Raw genomic sequence first — 24,286 nt, 5'->3', positions numbered from 1 at the left:
TATATACGAAAACTGCATAAATTAAAATACATTTAATCATATTTTATGACTGGGCTACACTGGGCGTCCCTGCTTGCTTAGATAAATACTTTTGCAGTTTTAACAAAATAGCTACAATAATATCAGGGCATCTCCATTCACACTGAACATCCACAGAATGCCAACATCAATATATTACATATGAAAGAGTCCCCTGTGGAATTTCCACAGGTCCCGCTAATAAAATTGGATTCATTTTTATATAAAAATGAAACTACTTGATTGATTCATGTAATTTTTTATGTTAAATATAATTGGTATTCATGTGAAAAATTCTGATTGTATCATTATCAGCAGATCACTTTGTCGGGTGGGAAGTAACTTTTTAAAAAATTTAATGGATATATATTTTCTTAATGACTGATAGCTTCAGTTTATAAAAACTTGACGTCACAGAAGTAGGTTTCATATCAGCATCACTGAAAAGTTTTGAAGGCCATAAATAATCCTCAAGACTTGTCGTCTATGCTGGCAAGAAATTTAAGTCTGCAATATCGAGTTTTTTTTTTTTTTTTGTTTTTGTTAATTTCACTCTTTGTTGTATTTGGATTCTTCGGATTATTGTTCTCATCTCAAGTGTTATTTTCAAGTTTCGGTCGATGTAATCTCCAATCGTCTTTAAATACATCTTGTCGAACTTGGGGAATCTTTCTGTCAAAGTCAGGAATCTGCATGGTATTTTGAATGGAACCCCTTATTTAATCCACGGAGGTAGCATGCTCTTGTTCTGTCAGCCATAATTGGGTAGGAGTGCTATGCAAAGACCAGTGGTGTAATGGATAAAATACTTGGTAAAATTCAGTTGTAAGTTATATTCTACTGGAGTGAAAGTTTAATCCTTAATGTGGGCAACACTCAAAATACAATTGCGAATTACTTAGTATTTCTACCCAATTATGGCTTACTGAACGAGAGCATGCTACCCCCGTGGATTAAATAAAGAGTTCAACACGATATGTCTGAAGAAGGTTGTAAGTTATATCGATTGAAACGTGAAAATAACATGCTGGTTTGCAATCTAAAATGGAAACCTAATTGCTTGGAGTTGGATTATTCAGATGATTATGTATTTTTATTTGAGTCGATGTAAAGTTAATTTCACGGTTGAAATGTATTATTAGTGTTTTTTTTTGTTTTTTTAATCTTGATGAATTTGTCATGTAATGATGGTAACTCAATTTGTAAAAAGTTTCTGATAGAGAAACAAAGAAATTCATCTTTTGGCCATTCTTTGCTATCCGTTTGAAAAACTAAATCCTCTAAACTATAACAGTTTTTGCTCACAAAAAGGAAAAAGTCATTTATCTATATTATATTTCTCTTAGTCTGTTTATCTTTCTGTCCGTTCCACTTTTTCTTGGAACTGCTGGACCAATCTGCTGAAATTTTGTATGGACCTTTAACAGGTGCAGCAAACTCAGTATTATGGTATCCATTCGATGCACAGTTAGAGATTAATATTTAATGCAAAAATGAGCACACATTTAACCATATTCAACCATCAATTTGGCATAAAACACTCATTCTAAGTCAACAGGCTATAACTTTTGCTTGTTTTAATCGGTTAAAAAGTTTAGTTTGTATATATTTTTGTTGTACATTTCATATTAAAAACATGTTTTTTCTGAAATGTAAGCAGTTTGATTAATTTGTTTTTATCATATAATTCTGCTCATTTAAATAAAATCTCCATTACGGACTCCATCTAACTCTGCATCAGATCCGCAACACATATTGGTCCAAAAACCTCCTTTCATCTTTTTCTTTGAAATCTTTTTTTCAGGTATTCCAACCTTGGCATCGAACTCGGCTCACCTTTTTATAAAAACCCACCCAGGTGAAAAGGTTGTTGGGTATCAGCTGTTAGATTCTCAATCCATCTACGACTGCATTTTTGACATTTTTTTTTCAGCACATATTTAATAGATTCCTTATAAAATTTACTTGAAATTAATATTTGTTAATAAACAACTTGTAGGTTTTCTGTGTATATTACATGTTCTTTTGATTTTTGTTCTAAGTTTTAATGCTTATTTAAGTAAAATTTGAAAACTGTATTATATAGGCTGTGTCGTTATATATATATATATATATATATATATATGCTAGCAGGCTGCCTGGTTATAAAACACGCTTAAATATGATATTTTAATTAATGCAGATTTCGTATTTATTATATTATATTGGACCCAATATATAGTAATCATTTAAAAAGTGAAAAAAAAAAAAGTAACTCATGCGCTACCACCGAGAATCGAAACCAAAATGTTTAGCTTACGATTTACTTTTTCCTTTGACGTTAATGCCTGAGCTATGAAGACATGTTTGCTGCAAGGCTAAAAATTAAAACTTGAACCAATAACTATTATGTTACAGCTAAAACCCAAATATAAAGTTTCACATGGGTTCGAATACCCTATATATTATGTTTCATGTCTGTAGATGAAAACTAATAAAGAAGTTTGATAGGCAAAATTTTTTTTTTAAATATGTATACGCATACATAAATATGTAGAATATCTGCATGAATATAATTACACGTAATAGTTAACTTAAGATGATCACCCATAAGACAACCCAAAAAACTAATAGGGAATTACTTAAAATGAAGGTTTAAAAGAATATGCAAATTAGCTAGATCTTTTGCAGATGAATGCAATTTCAGAACCCATGTATTACAAAGTTGTATTTTTTTATTTTATTTTTTTATTTTTATTTATTTTTATTTTTTTTAATAAATAGAAAAAAAGGATTTATGATATCAATAGACAACAACAAAAACAAATTTATAGGAGTATGTGTGTGTGTGTATATATAATGGAATTGGAATTAAAGCTCTTGGAAGGATTATTAAGAATTCTAAAACATTGAATAAACAAAACTTTTAAGAACATGTTACAAATGCAAATTTTATTAAAAGAAGGAAAAAAAATACAATGCAATTTCTTTTAAGTTGAAATATTTCAACTTAAACAAAAAAAACTGAAAAAAAATGGAATCGTATTTTTCTTTTAATAAAATATTTTTCATTTTTAACGTGTTCTAAAAACAGTTTTATTTGTTTGTTCAATGTTTATATTTGTGTATATATATTTTACTCATATTCCCACCCACCCCAAACAAAGCAGATTGTCACTGAGACATAAGAGGTTACTGTGGATTAGAGACCATGCCATTAGAGACTCAAATTAAGAAGTTGAGCAGCGAGATATCTGTTCACGATGTACATAAATTTTTGCATGCCAATACATTTAGGGAAACAGGATACAGAGAGGAAATTCTAAAGTCGAGTAGTTTGAAGGAAGAAACGATCAGAGTAGAAGGCTCTTCACATCTGGAGACTTCTATGGTGAAGACTTGCAATTTTTGTTGCTTGTCAGGCTAATTGGGGATATTTACTTTGTGGAGCATTAGTGCTACGTGTTCATCAGAGCACTTTTTTATTAAAGTACTTATGAAACTGGCACATAGATGCAACATTGCAATGATGGGACAGGAGTTGAAGCTTGATTGACAGTATTGGACCTATTAGATTGGAGTCATTTTTTTTTTCTTTTTTTGACACTGTCTAATAAAGTAGAGAGACTATTGGTTGATGCAAATGTCTCTTGATAAAATCCTTAAAGAGTTTTGGTGTTTATTTAGAATTACACTTATTTTAAAAAACAAATCTGTATGATGTACGTACTCGTCATGAAACGAATGTGTCATATTCCAAAAATAATGTAAATTCATCAAGTAGTTTTGGGTTTGTTTGTTTTTTTGTTTTTTTAATGAGAAAATCAAATTTTATGAGGAAGCGAGAAGAGGGCCGAGATTATTTAAAATGTGTTGAATTCAAACACCGACAATTCTATTCAACTATCAACATTTATCGACTGTGGTATTTTATTATTAATTGCTTAAAATCATAAAATTTGATTTTCTTAATTAAAAAAAGATAAAAGATGCTTGATCAATTTACGTGTGTTTTGGAATATGACATCTTCGTCTGTGATATAAAGTTCGCTATTGTATTTTTTTTTTCTTTTTAAATAAGTGCAATTCTAAATATACATCAGTTTTTTATATATATATATATATATATATATATATATATATATATATATAAACTGGATTAGTCTAAATTAGATCTTATCTGCCACACTGTCTATGTTCATTTCTTTTTATTTCAATTATGTTTTTACTAGTTTTGGTTCTACAAATCTTTATAAATATGCATTACTTTTTATGGTCATCTTTTTAAAAGATGCAATTATTTTACAGTCATAAAAAATGTTATTTTTAAATTGAATTTTTCTACTTCTCTCGTGTTGAATTCCCTATTTATTTATGTGTGGGTGTTTATTTTTATATAATATGCTCATTTCCTGCCTTTTAGATTGCCCATCTAGAACGAACTGGCCACTATTTGACCGTCAAAGATAACCAAGTTGTCCAGCTGCATCCTTCCACCTGTCTCGAGCACAAGCCAGAATGGGTCCTTTACAACGAGTTTGTACTCACAACCAAAAATTACATCCGTACAGTTATAGAAATTAAACCGGAATGGTAATTATATTTTTCATTTTTTTAATTTTGGTGAACTTAAACGTAAGAACATAAAAAAGCCTTCGATTTTGTCAAGAATTTAAGTTTGTGAATTGAATCTATGATTTTTTTTGTAATTGTAATTTTTATGCAAACTTGTTACCATATATAGACATAATATTTAAAGTTTTGCCTTCTTATGGCATTCAGTCGATATGATCTTAATAGACATCCAGTGATGAGGCTCCATTTGAACTTGTCCCTTATTTACTATTGCTCCAATGTCCACTTTGGCCATCCAATGCTACCAAATTTGGCTGTCTCTGTAGGTACTGGCTTCCTAACCAAAAAATGTACCAAACATTGATGCTATTGTTTTTTTTTTCTTCTCCTTTGCAAAACTTAGTCATGTTCTTCGACAACAATTTTCTTCCATAAAACAATGAAACCAAACACTATGGTTTAAAAATATTTGAAGATATAAAAAAAACTTGTAGAATAAAAACTTTTGGTACTTGTACAGTTTAGTCAAGACATTAAAAAATGAAAATATCGAAAAAAGTTTAAATTGTATGTATCCGTTATGGAATGAAGTTCTCTGAAAAATAAATTCACTTAATTTCATCAATTTCATTTTTTTGTTTTTTTTTTTTTTTTACAGCGGAAAAACATGTTTTTATGAGCGCGCGTTGGAGGCGGCCATATTGGATTTTTAAAAATAATTTGTTTGAATTTTATGACAAAGGGAGATAACTCCAGTTAAAGTGCTGACACCCCCTCCCCATCTCTAAATACTAGCTTTTCTTCCTAAAAATCGAACATTTTGCTCAGTATCATAACAAATTTTTTTCACTGTAAAAAAAAAAAAATCACTACTTGATGAAATTAAGTGAAATTTTTTTCAGAGAACGTCGCCCATAACGGATACATACAATTGAAACTTTTTTTGATATTTTCTTTTTTTTAATGTCTTGACTAAACTGTACAAGTACCAAACTTTTTTCTAAAATTACTGGATTCAACATCAAATAAATGGAAAAAAAGGTTAATATGCTGTAAAACAAAATAATCAAGCCAAACTATTAGTTATTTGAATCAAATTCTAGGTTCTTGTCTAAATTCCCCCATATTAAAAAAAATCTATGTTGTACGTATCCGTAATGGACCAAAAATATCATGCCAAAAATCACATAGATTTATCAAGTAATTTAATTTTTTTTACTAAGAAAATCAAATTTTATGAGTAAACAAGGAGGAACTATCTTGCATCACCATCTTGAAAATAATTTCAAGAAATGATTCAAACTTACAAAATCAGCCTTGTACTGCCTACAATTTCCTATTAATCACTTTAAATTATTTTCTTTATAAAAAAAAAACTACTTGATCAGTTTAAGTGACTTTTGGAATATGATATTTCGTTTTGGTACAGGTATGTACATACAGATTTTTCTATCTTTTGTTTTGTTTTGAAGTTTGGGGAAATTCTGGACAACCACCATTTTTTATTTATTTTTTTAATTTTTTTTTTTATAAGCAAATCTTTTTATTTTTTTCCTTATGGTAATTCTTTCTGACAACTGAAAATGTTAATTTTGCTATGAAGCTTAAGACCACAAACAATTCATGATGGGAGCATAAGTTTTCAAAAAATTATTTTCTGTGACTCCTCCTCCCCACATGCACTCGGTTATTTTCTTTTATTTTTTGCTTTCTTAGTTAAAAGCAAGAACAGAAAGCATTTGTTCATTCTTGTCAGACATCTTTATCCACTAAGTGTTATATAGTTGTTATTATTATTAGTATTAGACGATACCACTTGTGCGCGTATGTTACATGAGTTCTTATTAGTAAAGATATGAGTCTTAGTGAGAGTTCTTGTCTTATTACATATGATGTTGTATCTTAGAGAGAGAGAGATGTTGTTGTAAGAGAGATTGTTCGTTTATAACTATTCCTATATTTTAAATGTTCATTACTTAAACGTGTAGATATGAAGAAAGCTCTTAGAATGATGAGATAGTGTTACAATGGGGAAAGGAGTGGCTGGTTACTTTTAACACATCTAAAACCAAGCTTCTCTCCTTACATCATCAACATTCTAATCCACATTTGGCATCAATTGAAATGAATGGCTCTCGTCTTCTGGAGGCCTCAAGTTTTGACAAGCTTCTGGGCTTGACCATTACTCCTGATCTTAAATGGAACACGTACATCAAATCTGTTGCCAAGGCCGCTGGGAAAATGGTGGGATCTTTCTATCGATCCGGTAGATATCTCACTGCTGATGCTATTCTCTATCTATATAAGAGTCGGGTACATCCAAGGATGGAATACTGTTGCCACATCTGGGCAGGAGCTGCTAGAAAGGACTTGTCCTGCCTTGATAGAGTTCAAAATAGACTTTGTAGCCTCGTAAGAGATGTCCTTTTCTCCTCCTTGCAACCTCTATCTCACAGAAGAGATGTTGCGAGTTTGTCTCTGATGTATCGTTATTTTCATGGAAAGTGTTCGACTGAGCTTCAATCTATGGTTCCCCCTCGCCAAACTTTCACAAGAAATACTCGTCTAGCTGTAAACACTATCAATAATTCCCTCCACTCTTTATCTGTGCCTAAACCTAAACGTAGATTCCATGAACAAAGCTTCTTTCTTAGAACTGCACGCCTGTGGAATTATCTTCCGTTTTCCTGCTTTCCGGCTGACTACAATATGGTTGTCTTCAAGTCTAAAGTAAATAAGTTCTTGATGAGCCGTTCCATATAAGTTATCAAATTTACCAAATTTTCATTACTAATAATTACTATATTGTCCAATTTCTACTGTACACTCTTTAACCCTTATCCTTGAGTGGCCTCTGGGCCTTGATAATGTGGTGATGCCTATGTAAAAAAAAAAAAGTCTTAGTGTAGATATGATGTAGATTCACATTGTGTATATGAGATGTCGAAACGTGTATGTAATGACATTTTATAACACAGACATATAATAACAATACAATTTACCTTTTTTGTAGAAATCACAAACACAAAGATGAGCTTTATCACAAAACACATGATGAATTTATTTCTTCACGACCGGTCGTGGTTTCCTCATCAAGAATTCAAAGTTTCACATTTTAGTTTCTGAAGTGACGTCTCGCTTCAGACGTCTGCCTGTCTCTGAGTTTTCTCACTGACCGTCTCACCGACCAACTAATTCTCACTTCCTATATTGAGAAATCCATGAGCAAAATTCACGTGTTTCAACATGCGCGACTTTGCACGTTTCCGACATTTGATTTCCCAATAACCTATTTTTTCTTGTGTTGTTTCCACAAAGGAATTCAACCTACATATCTAATTTGTTTAACCCATATTTTATTATCCACATTCTTTTAACAATTGAATAGTTTATTTATTATTTATTTCATCCGAATTAACAATTTACTGGACATTCCATTTAAACCTATTGTTCTTTAAAACTTATGTCCAGGGTTCGATTTCTGCTTTCTCTTATTTTCATTTTAACTAATCTCTCTATTTTTATACTTACATGAACAGGGGACAGCCCTTATCATGTAACATAAGCTATCGATCAGTGTTAGAAAAAAATGATGCAGAAGCCAAAAATGTGGCTCAGGACAGTGAAACAAGGCGCAGAGCTGATTCTGGGTCCTTGCATTTATGGAGTTCATCGCTGGAACTAAGATTGTCTGCTTCTACAGTGAACAGTTGTGCCTGATCAGCTTTCGTTCAAAATACAATAAATTTACTAGATGCAACCAGACCTATAGCTCCAGGGTAAATGCTGGAACTATAAATACAAGTTCTCGGTTGAAACTCATTAAAATTGTTTGAGTAAAGTGTTTTTATTTTGTGTGTGTGTGTGTGTGTGTGTGTGTGTGTGTGTGTGTGTGTGTGTGAGTGAGAGAGAGACCTTCTTTTCACACATACGCATCCATGTTCATGGGAACATGATTTCAGATTTTTGTTTTTCAACTAGCTACTCATATCTGATGTGAGACCAAAACTTGCTGGCATCATAGTCTCTTCCGGTACTATATTATGGTGTGAGAACAGAACAGTTTCGTAATACTTTAGAATCTGCAGGAGTACTAGTAGTACGCAGCACATACGACTGTCCATATTAAACACCATCGGATAGTAAGCTCCACTTATCCTTGTAACCTTTCGCCAATATATCTTTCTTACACCTAATTAGTGTTCTGTGATCCACATCAATATCCCTGCTAACTAGATGTGAACAAATTTTGTGTGTGACCCCGATATGTTTTGTTAAAAAATTTTTCATTCACATTAGAAATTAAATTTTCATTTTTTCTTTCAAAACCTAAAGTATTGCATTGGTAGCTGTTTTTTTTTTTTTTTTTTAGAATTACATCATAAAATCTTGTGAATTTATTACTAAATCAAGTTTAAAATGAAATACTTTGTCTAAAATTCTCCCGTATTAAAAAACAAAAATAAAGAACAAATTTGTATGATGTACCTACAAGTGATAAAACGAAAATAACATGTTCCAAAATTCATATGAACAGATCAATAAGTTTATTTTTAAATAAAAAGTCAAATTTTATGAGTATTCAAAGAATGGCTGTCTCGTCCATCATTTTTTTTGAATCAACAAAGGGAGATAACATCAATTAATATTTATTAGATTTATGTTCTAATGCCTACAAATTTCCATTAATCGTTTAAAAATGATTCTCTTTACAAAATTAAAACTATTTAATAAATTTACATGATTTTTGGAATATATTTATCATGGGTATGTGCATCATACAGATTTTGCTTTATTTTTTTTAATTTAGGTTGAATTCTGAATCAGAACTGTCTGGATGCTGTCGTGTCTTTACTTAGCGTTATCTCTTTCTCTTTCAGGCTGATCAAAATTGCTCCAACATATTACGACATGGTGAACTTTCCAGAGTGCGAAGCGAAGCGACAGCTCGAGCGCATTATTGCTCGATTGTCCAGTCAACAGCAGTCTGAAGGATATCAATAAAAACAACAAAAGGGGGAGCATTTCATCTTCCTCCTACCTCTCTCTCTCTCCTCCATAATGGTAACTACAGAACACTTGACCACTTCTGTCAATTCTTCAAAGAAAACATGGAGAGGTGGGGGTGGCTTTGAGAACAGTTGACTGTAAAATGACCTCCTCACCATTCTGGGGATTTGTGGGGTGGTGGGGACTTTGGTGTGACATTTTTCAACTCTTAAAATTTCTTGCGTTACCAATTCCATCTCCTCATCGATTACTCAAATTCTATTGTCAGGATATACAAATGGAGAGAGGGGTGGAGGTGGGGTGAAGTACCATGAGCAGAGGGAATGGAGGGGTCTTTTACTAATAAAGATCAGACGTTGAGTATCAGATTCTTTCAGTTTTAGATTCACATCATCATTAAACATTTTAAACGGAACTGACTTGTTTATTTTTTTGTTTTTCTTTTCTTTAAAATATTCCTAATGTGTAAACCTGTACGTTGCAGCATGTTCTGCACGTGCGTGGCAGATGTGCAATTGCTGCATGCGTGGCCAGGGTCAGATGACCCAAGAAATATTCACTCTCTCGTGCCTCTAACATGTGCTTCTCTGACCACGGCTTCTTCGAACACGTGTCATTTTTTTTTTTTTCTGCTATGACGTCACAGCACACATTGGCTCAATCATTTGCATATGGCAGCTGTTGCTGCTGAACCAGAGTTAGCGGTTCTGTTATATTTGTTTGTCAGATGATGTCAGCTCATCTCACTCTCCTAAAGCTCTCTTGATCTGGATTAAGCCGACTACCTACCCACAACTGTGATAAACTCACAACTCTCCTCAACCATTGCAAACTCAAAAGTGTCCATAAACTTTAACATAATGTAAACCATCACAAAACTTATTGTCACTCAAAATTGGCCATAAATTAACTCTAAACTTGTTGACTATCTTTGTTTCGATCACCACCGATGCGATGTCGATTGATCAATGCCACCATTCAGTCTTAAGACAATGAATATCCTCTGTAACAGTAACTGCGCATGTAATTCTGAGGCAAGGGTTGTGCAATCACCAACCTGAATCGGCACTGCTTGAATCCAGTTGCGAGTAGAAGTCTAGGTTGACTGCAAACAATGCGATAAGCGAAGAGCACATACAGCACCTGGCAGTCCCAAATGGTCACCCATTTTAGTATTGACCAAACGCAACACTTTGAACAACTTCCTGTAGCTTTATTCTACTGATAAACTTTTTTTCTTTTTTTTTTCTACATGGAAGTCACCACTTATCAAGACCCGGAGGCCACTTGGGGATAAGGGTTATTGCATGTACGGTAATCAATGGGACAATATTGTAGTAATCGTTTGTAATGGAGATCTGATAAAGTGTCTTACTTAAGGGGGCGGTTTGTCAGGAATTTGTTTATGTTGGATTTGAAGACATCCAAGTTGTAGTCAGGTGGGAAACAGGCAAACGGAGCAGAGCTCTACAGACATGCACTGCTAAGAAAGAAGCTTTGTTCATGAAATTTACGTTTTGATTTAGGCACAGATAAAGAGTGGGGGAAATTACTGACAGTGGTTTCAGCTAGATGGGTGTTTTTCGTGAAAGATTGGCGAGGGGGGGGGGCAGAGATTGAGGCTCAGACGAGCACTTGCCATGGAAATAATGATAAAATGACGACAGGCTCGCAACGTCCCTTCTGTGGTAGAGAGGTTGCAGGGAAGAGAAAAGGGCATCCCCCACTAGGCTATGAAGTCTATTTTGTACTCTGTCAAGGCAGGATAGGCTGTTTTTAGAAGCTCCAGCTCAGATGTGGCAGCAGTTCTCCATCCTTAGACGTACTTGGCTTTTATACAGATCAGATAGAGAATTGCATCAGTAGTGAGATATCTACTGGAGCGGTAGAAGGATCCCACCATTTTCCCAGCGACCTTGGCAACAGACTTGATGTACGTGTTCCATTTCAGATCAGGAGTTGTCAAAATATGGAGCCTCCCCAAGACGGGGGCCATCCATTTCAATTGATGCCAGATGGGGATCAGAGCATTGATGATGTAAAGAAAGAAGCTTGGTTTTAGATGCATTAAAAGTAAACAGCCACCTCTTCCCCCCACTGTACCACGCACTTGAGATCAGAGGAGAGAGAATCAGAGAACTTTGTCATTGTTGCCATAGATGGTTGTGTCATCAGCATAGATATCAACGAATGATTTAAGCATGTGTTTTGGGAGATCATTGATGTAAATTTCCTTTTTATTTTGATTCCTCACACTTGTGTGGGAGGGGGGGGTGATAGTATCACTGCTTTTTGAGAAGCAGTTGTTTCTGGTGAGAGCTACTGAAGCAGTTGGAGTCGGTGGTTTAATGGCTCTCAGCCAAGAGACTCTATAATGAGGCATGTTTCGGTCTAGCCAAGCAAAAATTCAATGCTGAAAGTCTCATTTACCGAAGTAAATAGGTACTATTTGTAAAGTAAATAAAAATAACGAGTATCTATTGTTTGTTCCTAAACTAAACTTCTGGTTTTGTTTGGTATGAGGACTCCATCATTGCAACACTGACTGGATAGACAAATGGCCTTGACACAAGGTGCGAGGGGATCATAGCCAGTGCGTGCACATGGTGCATTTTTTTTATTTTATTTTTTTTTTTTTTTTTTTATTCGATTTTCACCCCAAACAAGGCACAGTGCCACTTTGAAGTTGGGGACAACTATCGGGGACATAAGTTTCAGGTGCATTATGAAGAGAGATGAGTAGCAAGATGTTTGTTCACATTACACTTGAACCTCTGCATGTCAGTACAGTTGGGAAAGCAGAATCCTGGAAGGGAGTTCCAAAGTCTATCAGTTCTGGGGAAGAAATTATTGGAGTAGAAGGCTTTCTTACACCTAGGGATGTCTACTGTGAAGGGGTGGGATTTAGCTGTTTGTCGGAGGTATTTACGTCGAGGGGGGGATAGAAGTGCTTGTAGTTCGTCAGAGCATTCATCATTAAAGTACTTGTAGGAATGCAACATTTCGTCGATGGGACAGAGGCTAAAGCCTAGATGGCAATTCAGGACCTATCAGGTTGGCGACTCTTTTAAACCCTGTCCAGGAGTGAGACAAGCAGCAGATGCACCAGCCCAAATGAGACAACAGTACTGCATACATGAGCGAATGGTGGCCTTATAGAGGTACAGGATACTTTCAGGCGTAAGTAGTTTTCTAGCACGGTAGAGAGAGCCCACCTTCTTTGCAGCAGCCTTGGCAATGCTCTCAATGTATCTATTCCAGTTCATGTTCCCTGGAAACATTAGGCCGAGGAGTTTAAAGGACATACTTTCAGGTAATGTGTTTTTGGCCATTGCTATTGGTGGTAGAGAAGGTTTTTTGTAATTATTGAAGGAAACAAGCTTAGTCTTGGCAACATTGAATGTAACCATCCATTTTTTCCCCCATTCCACTACAGATTGGAGGTCATCCTCTAGTGTTTCTGCCATTTCCTTAGATATGTGTTCATTTGTTTTCCCTTCAGGCATGTTATAGAGAGTGGTGTCATCAGCAAATATACCCATCTCAGAAACAATTTTATCAGGGAGGTCATTTATGAATATAAGGAATAATAAAGGTCCACGGATAGACCCCTGAGGTACTCCCACATTTATATCATATTGTTTAAACGTACGACCGTCGAAGACAACTTGGACTTTTCTCTTACTTACTCTTAAAGCGGGAGGAGGCTAATGGGGCGATAATTTAATGGGTCAGTTCTTTCGCCAGAATTCTTGAAAATAGGTACCACAGAAGCAGTTTTCCAGCAGTCAGGAAAGCAAGATTCATTAAGATTCATTTGTAAAGTTTGGAGAGAACTGGTGCAATCTCAGCGGAGCATTTTTTTAATAGCACAGCCGGGATGAGATCAGGTCCACATGCTTTTGAGAGGTCTAGATTTTTTATGATACCATGTACTTGAGAAGGGGTGATTTTTAGATCATCTAGTGTGGTGTCTATCCTCAAAGGAAAGTCAAGGAGGGAGTGGTTTGCCGGATCCAATGTGGAGTTTGAGACAAACCGATTGACAAGCATGTTAGCCTTCTCGGTTGCCGTGCAAGCAACCTCATGATTGTTTGGTAGTGGGGGAATTGTTGACTGCCCATTATTTACTACACTTGTAGATTTTCCAAAAATCACGGGTTCCTAATTTCTGTGCTTCGATGCGTTTTCTGGTGGTTTCAGTGTATTCTGTCTTAGCTGTCACTATTTCTCCCTTATAATTACTTCTAGCTTCTATATACTGGACTTATGCCGTTTAATCTGCAGTACACATATTGCCTTTGAGCAATTCTACCATTATCACAGCGTGATCAGAATTCCCGAATGGGCTGTGGGCATTCGTTATACACTCATCAGAAACTGTAATAAGAAATAGATCTAGAAGTGAGGCATGTTGATCTAGCTGGTCTGGGAAAAGTGTCTGAAATCTGTCTGTGATAGGGAATGAGATATAGAGAAGCTGTGTTATGCTACTAGCTACATCTGTAAGTAGAGAATCTAAGCCAGTTTCTGTGGTGGACATTAAAGTCACCAAATATATGTACTCGTGCTCTAGTATCAAGGGTGTACTATATCTATGCTGTCAGAGACTTTGTTTATTAGGGTACAGTCCTGGGTCGAGGGAGAGCGGTAGAGAAATATTCACATATTTATTCAGTTTGCTTTTATTTCTGAGCAAAAGTCCCACTTGTGCTATCTATCTATCTATAAAAGTGAAAGTGTCTGTCTGTGTACATTTCCCTACACAATAACTCTGTCAATTTTCAGTTTACAGACTCGGTATTTGATATACAGGGTATGGAGTTTTGGGAAAATCTTTGTAATCCGTTTTCAGCCAGAAATTTGGCTGTTAAGAGGTCAGTTCAACGATTTGACCTTTGAAAACTCTACCAAATTCCTCCGCCAATTTTGGGCATAAACAATTGAAATTTTAGATATAGGTTCCATGGATCTCACTTAATAACTTGATTTGAGCACAAAACAATAAATGTTAAGGGGTCATAATAGGGATCAAAGTGAAAAAAAAAAATTTGACCTCTGTGGTCTCTACCAAATTACTCAGACAATTTCTGGTTTAAACATTTGAAATTTTACATAAAGGGTATTCAGAGATAGGACAAGTTTTTTAATCGGTTTGGGTCGAAAATTTGAACTACCAATATATAAATGTATGTTTGCATGTCTGCCTAAAACCTTCAACAGATTTTCAAAAGATCATTATCGTTTTGAAGCTCGACCCTTCAGATGACACATACCGAAAAATTGGCTAAAAACATTTTCTTCACCCTCAACTGGGCACTTTTCTACAGGGAGGGGTCGCTTTTTTCACCGATATTTTCGTCACTTCCAGTTTGGCAGTGGTCATAACAGCAAAGACGTTATGTTTTTTTTCTCGTTCTTTTCCTCCTTCGCGGTATGGCTTTGAGTCTGCCTCACACCTCCGGGCACCCATGCTAGTATTTATCTAAAGACAAAACGTAAGAGAAGCGAACATAAGTTTTCGAACTACATTGCACCACTTGACAACATAAGCAAAGTTTTATCTTGTCCTCCTCTTTCTGTATTGAATGAAAGTTGGAATAAGAATAGAATAAGGACCTTGCTATCATCATAATTGTCCAGGCAGTTTACATAAAACGCCAAATGGTATTGAAACCTTGTGCGAATGAAATCGCAGAATAACGTCGTTTAAGAAAACACTTCTTTGCTATCATTTGTTTATTATATAAAGAAAACTAAATATTTATCTTGATTTGAACAAAAAAAAAAATCTGAAGAAAAACTCAAAATATTAAGAATCTTTCACTTAGCGGTACAAGCACCAAGTGAAACATTGGTTCAACAATCTGTCCCACTAATCAGAGGGATATATCAACTGTGCACTGTTTTGCAACAAAACAGCGCACCTAGCAAGAGACTGTCTTGGAAATGGGAACAGAGGTGAGACGTCAGTGCCACTCTCTCTCTATTAAAATTAAAAGGGGTGCTCCTCATAATGGAAGTTGTTAAAGATAAGAAGCGCATGGCACTGGTAGATTCTGGATGTTCTGTTTCTCATGACTGGATCAGTGTGCGATGCCTGGAGTCAGTCAGCATTGGAGGTCCTGACAATTGATGCTGAAATCCTCCGCAGCAAGGGTGTCGGGACTATCAAATTGGCAATAGAAGACCCAAGTCCCATGAAAGTTTTTATTCTGGTTATGGACACACCGCTGTTGGCCTTCGATATGTTAATCAGAATGGACATGATCAAAATGTTGGGTGGAGTTTGCATAAACTGATTCGGCAATGCCATTTTTGCTAAAATGGAGCTTTGTGCCTGTGCTGCGATCATATTAGAGGAACCAGACTTCAATGCTGAGTTCAATGAGCAGACCAAAGCTTGGACGGCATTGTGGAAATGGTCAAAAAATCAGCCATCCAATGGACTTACCAACAAAGTACCAGAGTATCCGATGTCCGACCAAATTTGACAGGAGCACCGTTGTGAATTGGAAACAGGATTGAACAACTGATGACTACTTCCCTATCCCGAGAAAGAGCTTGGAGTTCACCACTTATCAAGGCCCAATGGCCACTCGGGGATAAGGGTTATTGTGTGCACAGTACTCAATGGGATAGTGTAGCAATAGTATTGGATAATTGATAAGGTGTCATTACTTAGGGGGAGGTTCATCAGGAATTTGTTTGTGTTGGACTTGAAGACATCCAGGTTGAAGTCGGGAGGGAAACAGGCAAGCGGAACAGAGTTCCACAGGCGTGCAGTTCTAAGAAAGTTATTTCTGCTGAGATGGTTGACTACTTCTCTATTTATTATGGATTCCAGAAACTGACACACAGGAGACTTATTGGTCTGTACTGAGAGGGGGATGACTTATCTCCTGAATTCTTAAATACAGGGCATACTGATGAGGTTTTCCAGGGTGTTGGGAAGCACTTCTCCTTAAGGCAATGCTTAAACAGTTTGGTAAGTATGGGGGCAAGTTCTGGTTGTAATTTTTTCAACACTATAATTGGAATGCCGTCAGGACCAGTTGCTTTACTGGAGTCAAGGTTCTTGATTAGCTTGGCGACCTCACGCACAGATATTTGTATGTTGCATAGTGTGTTGTCTGTTATCTGGACTTTTGTGAGCTGAATAAGTATGTTGAGGCCTACACAGCGCATGCCGATGTCTGTGCACAAAAGCTAAGAGAGTGGAGAAGGAAAGGCTCCAATCTTTTGTTACTTGACATTCGAAGGGCATATCTGCATGTGCATAAATCCTTGTTGCCGTACCAGACAGTGATCTTCAAAGGAAAGAGGTATTGCCTGACGTGCATGGGTTTTGGGCCCATCATGCGAGCTATTGTTTAAGCTACAGTCTCGAGGAAGAACGATATCCAGCAGGCAACAACAACATGCATTGACGATGTGTTTATCAACAAGGACATGGTTTCTGCAACCAAAGTGAGACAATATTTGGCTGATTTTGAATTTGTGAGCAAGGAATCGGAGCAGCTGCAGAACAATGTGAGATTGCTTGGTCTATCAGTTCGTAAAAGGGCAGCAGTTTAGTATGGGAATAAGGAAATGAGATCTCCAGCGTACCCTGTGTTCTTACCTAACGAAGTGTGTTCTCATTTATTGAGCACTTCCCAGTGGTTAAGTGACTCAGGGTGACTGCAGCGTTCATTAAAAGGAGAGTTGTGAATGTGACAAAAAGGCGACTGACGGTCTTTTAACAACAATGATTGAAGAGATTGCTGCAAGAATGCACCAAAAAGACCCTGTACGAGGAAAGTGGTGTATGGATGGTCCTGAGATAGACGTGTGGGTTCATGCAAGCTCTTTAGCAACTGGAGTATCACTGGAGCACAATGGAGCTGCCGTGTAGAATGCGAGCTAGTTGCGAAAGGAAAGAGATATGAAGCATATAAATCTGGTGGAGCTCGAGTGAACTTGGCATTGACGGAAACAACCATGCAGCATCTTCACACTGATTCTGCCTGTGTGCACAAATGGATCACGGACACCCTCACGCGGAAGGCTAGGATGCACACCAAAGCTGTGTCGCCAAGTAAGTACAACCTTGACTAGATGAAGTTTGTCCATCACCAAAGGGGCTACCCCAGCATAAGACGAACGTTATACTTTGTCAAACAAGTTGATCCCACAATCCCCAAGGCATTAGTTAGGGCTGTGTTAAGAAATTGCGAAAAATGCCAGTCGATTGACCCACCACCCACACATTAGCAAAAGGGAAATTAGACATTAATGGTTAATGACACCTGGTTCCGAGTGGGAATGGATGTAACCCACTACCAAGGCAAACACTATCTGTTGCTCATTGATTGCAGGCCCATGAGGTTCTCTATCTGGCGTCATTTGAGACGACAGGACGCAACAAGCATTATCAACCACCTAGAAGTCTGGTTTTGCAAGCGTGGCATGCCAGTAGAAATACTCATCGACAATGATACGGCATTCCACAGCAGGGTTTTCACAAACTTTCTGGGCAAATGAGGAGTTCAACTGCACTTTCGTTGCACATACATCTCCTCCAGAAATGGTACTGTAGAGCGCTGTCATCAGAGTGTAAAGCGAATTGTAGCAAGAAAACATTGTTCCATAGCGGAAACAGTCTATTGGTACAATAGTAACCGTAAGGACGATGTGTCACCACTGACTGCCTCATATAACCTGATTCATTACTACCGTGTTTGATTGAAGTACATCGACGCACCCTTTTCAGGCAAGCCCAAACAGCAGCAGAATAGATACAATGTGGGCGATCCTGTCTGGGTGAAGACCCCAATTGGACGGTGCATGACCCATTATATGCACGGATGCATCATAGAAGTGAAAATCCCACAAAACGTTCTTGTCGACTGGATGCCCCGCCATGTAAGGGACTTGTGTCCCATCATAGGCCTGGATACTACAGAGGACAAAAGTGACAGTGAGCTTGCAACCCAAAGTGCGAGGTTGATTACCATTAACGAGACACGTGACGATTCCTCTGAAGAAGACGTGTCTGCGCCAAATAACGCTTCTCCAGACGAGTGATCAAAGGAGGGAGTACTCAAAGGAATGCTAGACTAAAAAGACCGTCGGGGTTGTTATTTATGTGATCATCAGATCACCGTTGGGTGGTGGGGGACTGAACAACAATCCGTTGGTTCTGCAAAGTTGACAAAGCAGGATTCACAGAAGGACCACTCTTATTTGAATCCTGAATCCGTTCAGTACAAAGAAAAGAGAAAGATGCAAATTGTGGTAATGTTGGGATTAAAAGTGACTGCATATAAGGATGCTTTTTTTTTTGCGAGAGACATAATTGTGATTTTGTGAAGAAGAGAAGAATACGACTGTTGACTGCGTGGGCAACGAAAAACGAGCGAGGAAAAGTTCTTACCCTTTTTTTGTCTTCAATCATATAAATGGTTTTCATTACAAGTAAAACAGATACTACACTACACACACCTGAATTGAGCAATAAAAAATAGTACAGTAGTCCGAAATAATATACAGGGTGGAACGATAAAAGTTTTGCCCTAAAGAAAATAAGATTACAGCTTTATTTTAAAACTTTTATTGAAAAAATTAATTCAAGTAACTTGATTATGCAGTAGAGCTGACATCTATTCAATGTAGCCACTTTCAGCCTCAATCACCGCCTTGATACAGGTCTGGAATTGGCACCATGCCTTTTCCACAAGCGCTGGTGGGAGCTCGGCAAATACTCAGTGGATGGTGGCGATCAAGCTGGCTTTGGTGTAGTGGAAGATCATTTTGTTGATGTTCTTGAAGTAGTCCAGCAGGTTCAGGTCAAGGGAGGAGGGGGGGATGAGTGGTAGAAGGGTACAGAATCGTCTTTTTGGACTTGTGGGCCAGCACCAAGCCTGCTGTCACACTCAAGGTCTGCCTACAGCCACCGGATTGCACCAGGGGATCACCACACTCTTCAACAATTCCAGGTAGACTTTGGTGTTGACTTTCAAGCCGACTTCGAAAATGTGAGGTGGCATAATATGGCTCTTACTCGAAACCACACCAAAGACCGTAACCGTGGCCAGAAACTTTGCTTTCATCATCTTGTTTGTGGCAATCCAGCAATGCATTTTGAGGGTGCTGCCAATGGTCCTGTTGTCATAACTTGGATCGGCAGAGAGCATTTGTACAGCTGTGCATCTCTGATCTTGCTCGTTGAACATTGTGTTATTTTCAGACATGATAGAAGGCTCCTACCACTTTTGGGATTTGTACACAACTGGCCAACTAGTAGATGGTCTACAACAAAAAAAGAAAACCAGTTTTCATCAAATGGAAATGGAATCAGATTGTCTTTTATTTTATTGTTCCACCCTGTAGTAAACTGAACTAAACATAAAAAGGTAGTCCAATTAATCAAAGCAATAGTACAGTTCGGCTTCAGTCATCCAGGTACGAATCTCCATTAGTATAAGATATGGATATTTCGAATATGAAACTTTTACAGCAGTAAATCATTTATTGGTATTTGGCCTAAAGATCATCTTCGTGGTTGTGCTATGATAAAATAATATGAGTTTTTGATATAGCTTAGTTGATTTGTGTGTATGTGCACGTGTGATTCCGTTTCAGTGTGGAAAAAAGAACTACAAACATTGTCTATCGCTAGCTATCTGATTATGTCAATCTCCAGTGATTTTCTTCTCAGTCTGATCTACTCTAGTCCAACTTTGACTCCAATCTCTCTTATAAGGGGCTTTCAAGCCATCAACTGTCATCCACTGTTCTCAACTGTAAACTGTCATCAACTCCTGTCAAGTCAAGACTCTAAAACTTGCTCCTCCTTCCTTCATTGCCCATATATATATTGACATCTATGTTTGGTCTTCAGTTCCAGTCACTGCCACACCTTGATTAACCAATTTTTTTTTTTTTATCACATCTTAACACGCTTTTTATTGGGGGGGGGGGCGGGGTCCATAGTATGACAGATGTATTCAATAAAACTTTCTCATCTGTGTGTTGGAATTTGGTTGCATATACACCCCAATAAGTCGCACCAAGTAATGAAGGTGGTAATGTCGGCAATAATCAAAGTAAAATCTGAGAAGAGCATGCAGTATACTCAGACCAGTTCTATCAAAGTCACGAGGACCAAATTGTTAGAATTCAAAATCCATACAAAAATATCATTTACTATTTTTGACAGACTTCTTCGTTTTATGTAAGTTAGGGCAACAACATATTCCTTTGACTCTTGAGTATATATTTGATACAGATACAATTAATCAACCGAGAACCACATCACTCTACAGAAAAACATAAGATATTAATGGATGTATACCTGAGAATCAAGACAAGGAAAAGAATATGCTGTTGTCATAGCCCTAGTGTAAATTGACCAAACATTTTAAGATTCCATTCTTGATAAGACTAACTTCTGGAACAGATGTTGTGTATAATAATGGTTAGGATGTGCTGTGGCTTTTCTTTATGCATAGTAAACTTCTGGGTGGTTGAATGGTAACCACTGACAAAGGCCAGTATCTAAGATTTCTCCTTAGGTGTAAAGGGATTCAAGGAAATAGGAAGATAACCAGAGTTGGCCTGTTGGACTCCTAGGAGAAAAGGAGTTGGACATTTGAAACATTGAGTTGATTTTTGATTTTATTTTTTAGAGCTGCCGGGCAGTTTGCTCTTAGACTAACATTCACATTTGCGGTGACTTCAATGTCCATAACATGGAATGGCTGACCCACTCAAATAAGACGGATGATTAGGGGAGGTTCTGTCATGATTTTGCCATTGCCTATGACCTCACTCAGATTGTTCGCGAGCCCACCCATGTGCCCGATACTACCGGTCAGTATGCAAGCCTTCTAGACCTTTTTCTCTCAACTTCCCCTGAGCTATGTTCATATTCTGTTCTATCTCCTCTGGGATCCTCCGACCACTCCGTTAAGATAAAAACAAAATGCAATAAATCTTCAGACGTACCTCTCCACTGTACCGTATACTGATACTTTAAAGCTGACTGAGATAGCTTCCTACATTCATATCTGATCTACCTCTGCGTTCCATGTTTAAAAAGGATATGTCCTCTATAGTATCAGATCTGACCGAATGGTTAATTGTAGGCATAGACCTTTTTCTCTCAACTTCCCCTGAGCTATGTTCATGTTCCGTTCATTCTCCTCTAGGATCTTCCGACCACTCCGTCGTATCAGTTAAGATAAAAACGAAATGTAATAAGTCCCCAGACGTACGCCTCCACCGTACTGCATACCGATACTCTATGGCTGACTTGGATAGCTTCCTACATTTATATCTGATCTACCTCTGCATTCCATGTTTAAAAAGGATATGTCCTCTATAGTATCAGACCTGACCGAATGGTTAATTGTAGGCATAGACCGATTCATACCATCTAAAAAATTCCAACAAAAACCTTACAGCCAGCCATGGTTCTCCCAGAATGTGCTGCTGCCATCGCGCACAGAAATCACTTTTTCCATAGCTACCAACATAATAGATGCACTCAGACTTAAGTTGCTGTCAGGACCGCCAGCAACCACTGTAAAAGAGTAATAAAAAATGCAAGAGAGCTATATGCTCAGTCCGTTAAATCCAAAGTAGCTGAGCAGTGGCTTGGTTCCCACCAGTTTTGGCAAATAACAAATAGGATCCTGAACAGAAGCGTGGGTTCTATCGCAACCATTATCAATGAACCAGAGGTAATCTCGTCAGCATCAGACAAGGCCAAACTATTTGCCAAGAACTTTGCAGCAAATTCTACCCTATGCGAATATGGCCATCAACTCCCCGTATTTCCTCCTATAACACAAAGCACACTAAGTAACATACAAATATCTGTGCATGAGGTCGCTAAGCCAATTAAGAACCTTGACTCCAGCAAAGCAACTGGCCCTGATGGCATTCCAATTATAGTGTAAAAAAAAGCTTCAACCAGAACTTGCTCCCATACTTACAAAACTGTTTAAGCGTTGCCTTAAGGAGAAGTGCTTTCCAACACCCTGTAAAACCTCCTCAGTATGCCCTGTATTTAAGAATTCAGGTGATAAGTCATCTCCCTCTCAGTACAGACCAATAAGTCTCCTGTGTATCATAAGTTGGTAGAATCCTTATTAAACAGAGAAGTAGTCAACTACCTCAGCAGAAATAACCTTCTTAGTGACACGCAATACAGTTTCCCTTCTGCTAGATCTACAGCAGATGTGCTAACGGTTATATCTCATAGGATTAGTAAATCTCTCGACAAAGGCTTAATTTCTAGGACAATTGCTCTTGACAAATCAAAGGCCTTCGATAAGGTATGGCATAAAGGCCGACTTCACAAGATTTCCAGCTACTGTATAACTGGAAATGTTTTCTAAATCATTAAATCATTTCTCTCTGATAGACTCATAAGAGTAGTGGTTGATGGGCAGAAATCAGAGGCTCAAAGTATTAATGCTGGAGTCCGTCAGGTATCCATCCTGGGCCCAACTCTCTTCCTGATCTACATCAATGATCTCCCATAACATGTACTTAAATCATTCGTTGACATCTATGCTGATGACACGATCATCTATGGCAACACATCAAAGGACGTAAATGACAATGTTCTCTCTGATTCTCTCTCCTCTGATCTTGAGCGCATGGTATAGTGGGGGAAGAGGTGGCTGGTTACTTTTAATGCATCTAAAACCAAACTCCTATCTTTACATCATCAACGCTCTGATCCCCATCTGGCATCAATTGAAATGGATGGCTCTCGACTAGGGCAGGCCCCATGTTTTGATAAACTTCTGGGTTTGACCTTTATTCCTGATCTGAAATGGAACATGTAAATCAAGTCTGTTGCCAAGGTCGCTGGGAAAATGGTGGGATCCTTCTACCACTCCAGAAGATATCTCACTAATAATGCAATTCTCTCTATATATAAAAGCCAAGTATGTCCAAGGATAGAGTACTTCTGCCACATCTGACCAGGAGCTGCTAAAAACAACCTATCCTGCCTTAACAGAGTACAAAATAGACTTCGTGGCTTAGTGGAGGATGCCCTTTTCTCTACCCTGCAACCTCTCTACCACAGAAGAGACGTTGCGAACCTATCGTTTTATCATTATTTCCATGGCAAGTGCTCGTCTGAGCTCCAATCTCTGGTCCCCCCCTCTCGCCAATCTTTTACGAAAAACACCTGGCTAGCTGAAACCACTGTCAATAATTTTCCCCACTCTTTATCTGTGCCTAAATCAAAACGTAGATTCCATGAATAAAGCTTCTTTCTTAAAACTGCACACCTGTGGAACTCTCTTCCGCCTGCCTGTTTCCCTCCTGACTTTAACTTGGATGTCTTCAAGTCCAACATAAACAACTTCCTGATGAACCCTCTTAAGTAATGACACTTTATTAAATCTGCAATACTAACGAATAATACAACACTACCCTATTGATTACTGTACACACAATAACCCTTATCCCCAAGTGGCTTCTGGGCCTTGATAAGTAGTGACGTCCATGTAAAAGAAAAAAAGAAACTTATGTATTTCAATTTGGTTAAGCAAAACTCATTTGGATCAACACAAAGAGGCGTGATGATCATGGCCGCACAAGGACATGTTCATATATTCACGTGTGTTTAGTGTTCATGAACGTACGCATCATTGTTTAATACAAATAAAAAAAAAAGACATGAAAGTCATTCGTG

General features: G+C 37.4%; 1 protein-coding gene across 1 annotated transcript in view; it reads left to right on the top strand.

Annotated features, from left to right (window-relative positions):
• LOC145283505 (putative pre-mRNA-splicing factor ATP-dependent RNA helicase PRP1) overlaps positions 1–9,997 on the top strand; it is a 72,059-nt gene extending 62,062 nt beyond the window's left edge. Inside the window, exons 12-13 of the mRNA XM_080132338.1 lie at positions 4,421–4,590; positions 9,453–9,997. Coding sequence (XP_079988464.1) covers positions 4,421–4,590; positions 9,453–9,576 — 294 coding nt within the window. The 3' untranslated portion in view covers positions 9,577–9,997. The remainder of the gene's footprint in view (positions 1–4,420; positions 4,591–9,452) is intronic.
• The last annotated feature ends 14,289 nt before the right edge of the window (positions 9,998–24,286 follow it).

This window comes from Euprymna scolopes, chromosome 8 (genome assembly GCF_053919585.1).
Source record: "Euprymna scolopes isolate OS-2025 chromosome 8, ASM5391958v1, whole genome shotgun sequence".
NCBI lineage: Eukaryota > Metazoa > Mollusca > Cephalopoda > Sepiida > Sepiolidae > Euprymna > Euprymna scolopes.
The sequence above is the reverse complement of the archived record's forward strand: the minus strand, read 5'-3'. Positions and strand labels throughout refer to the sequence as shown.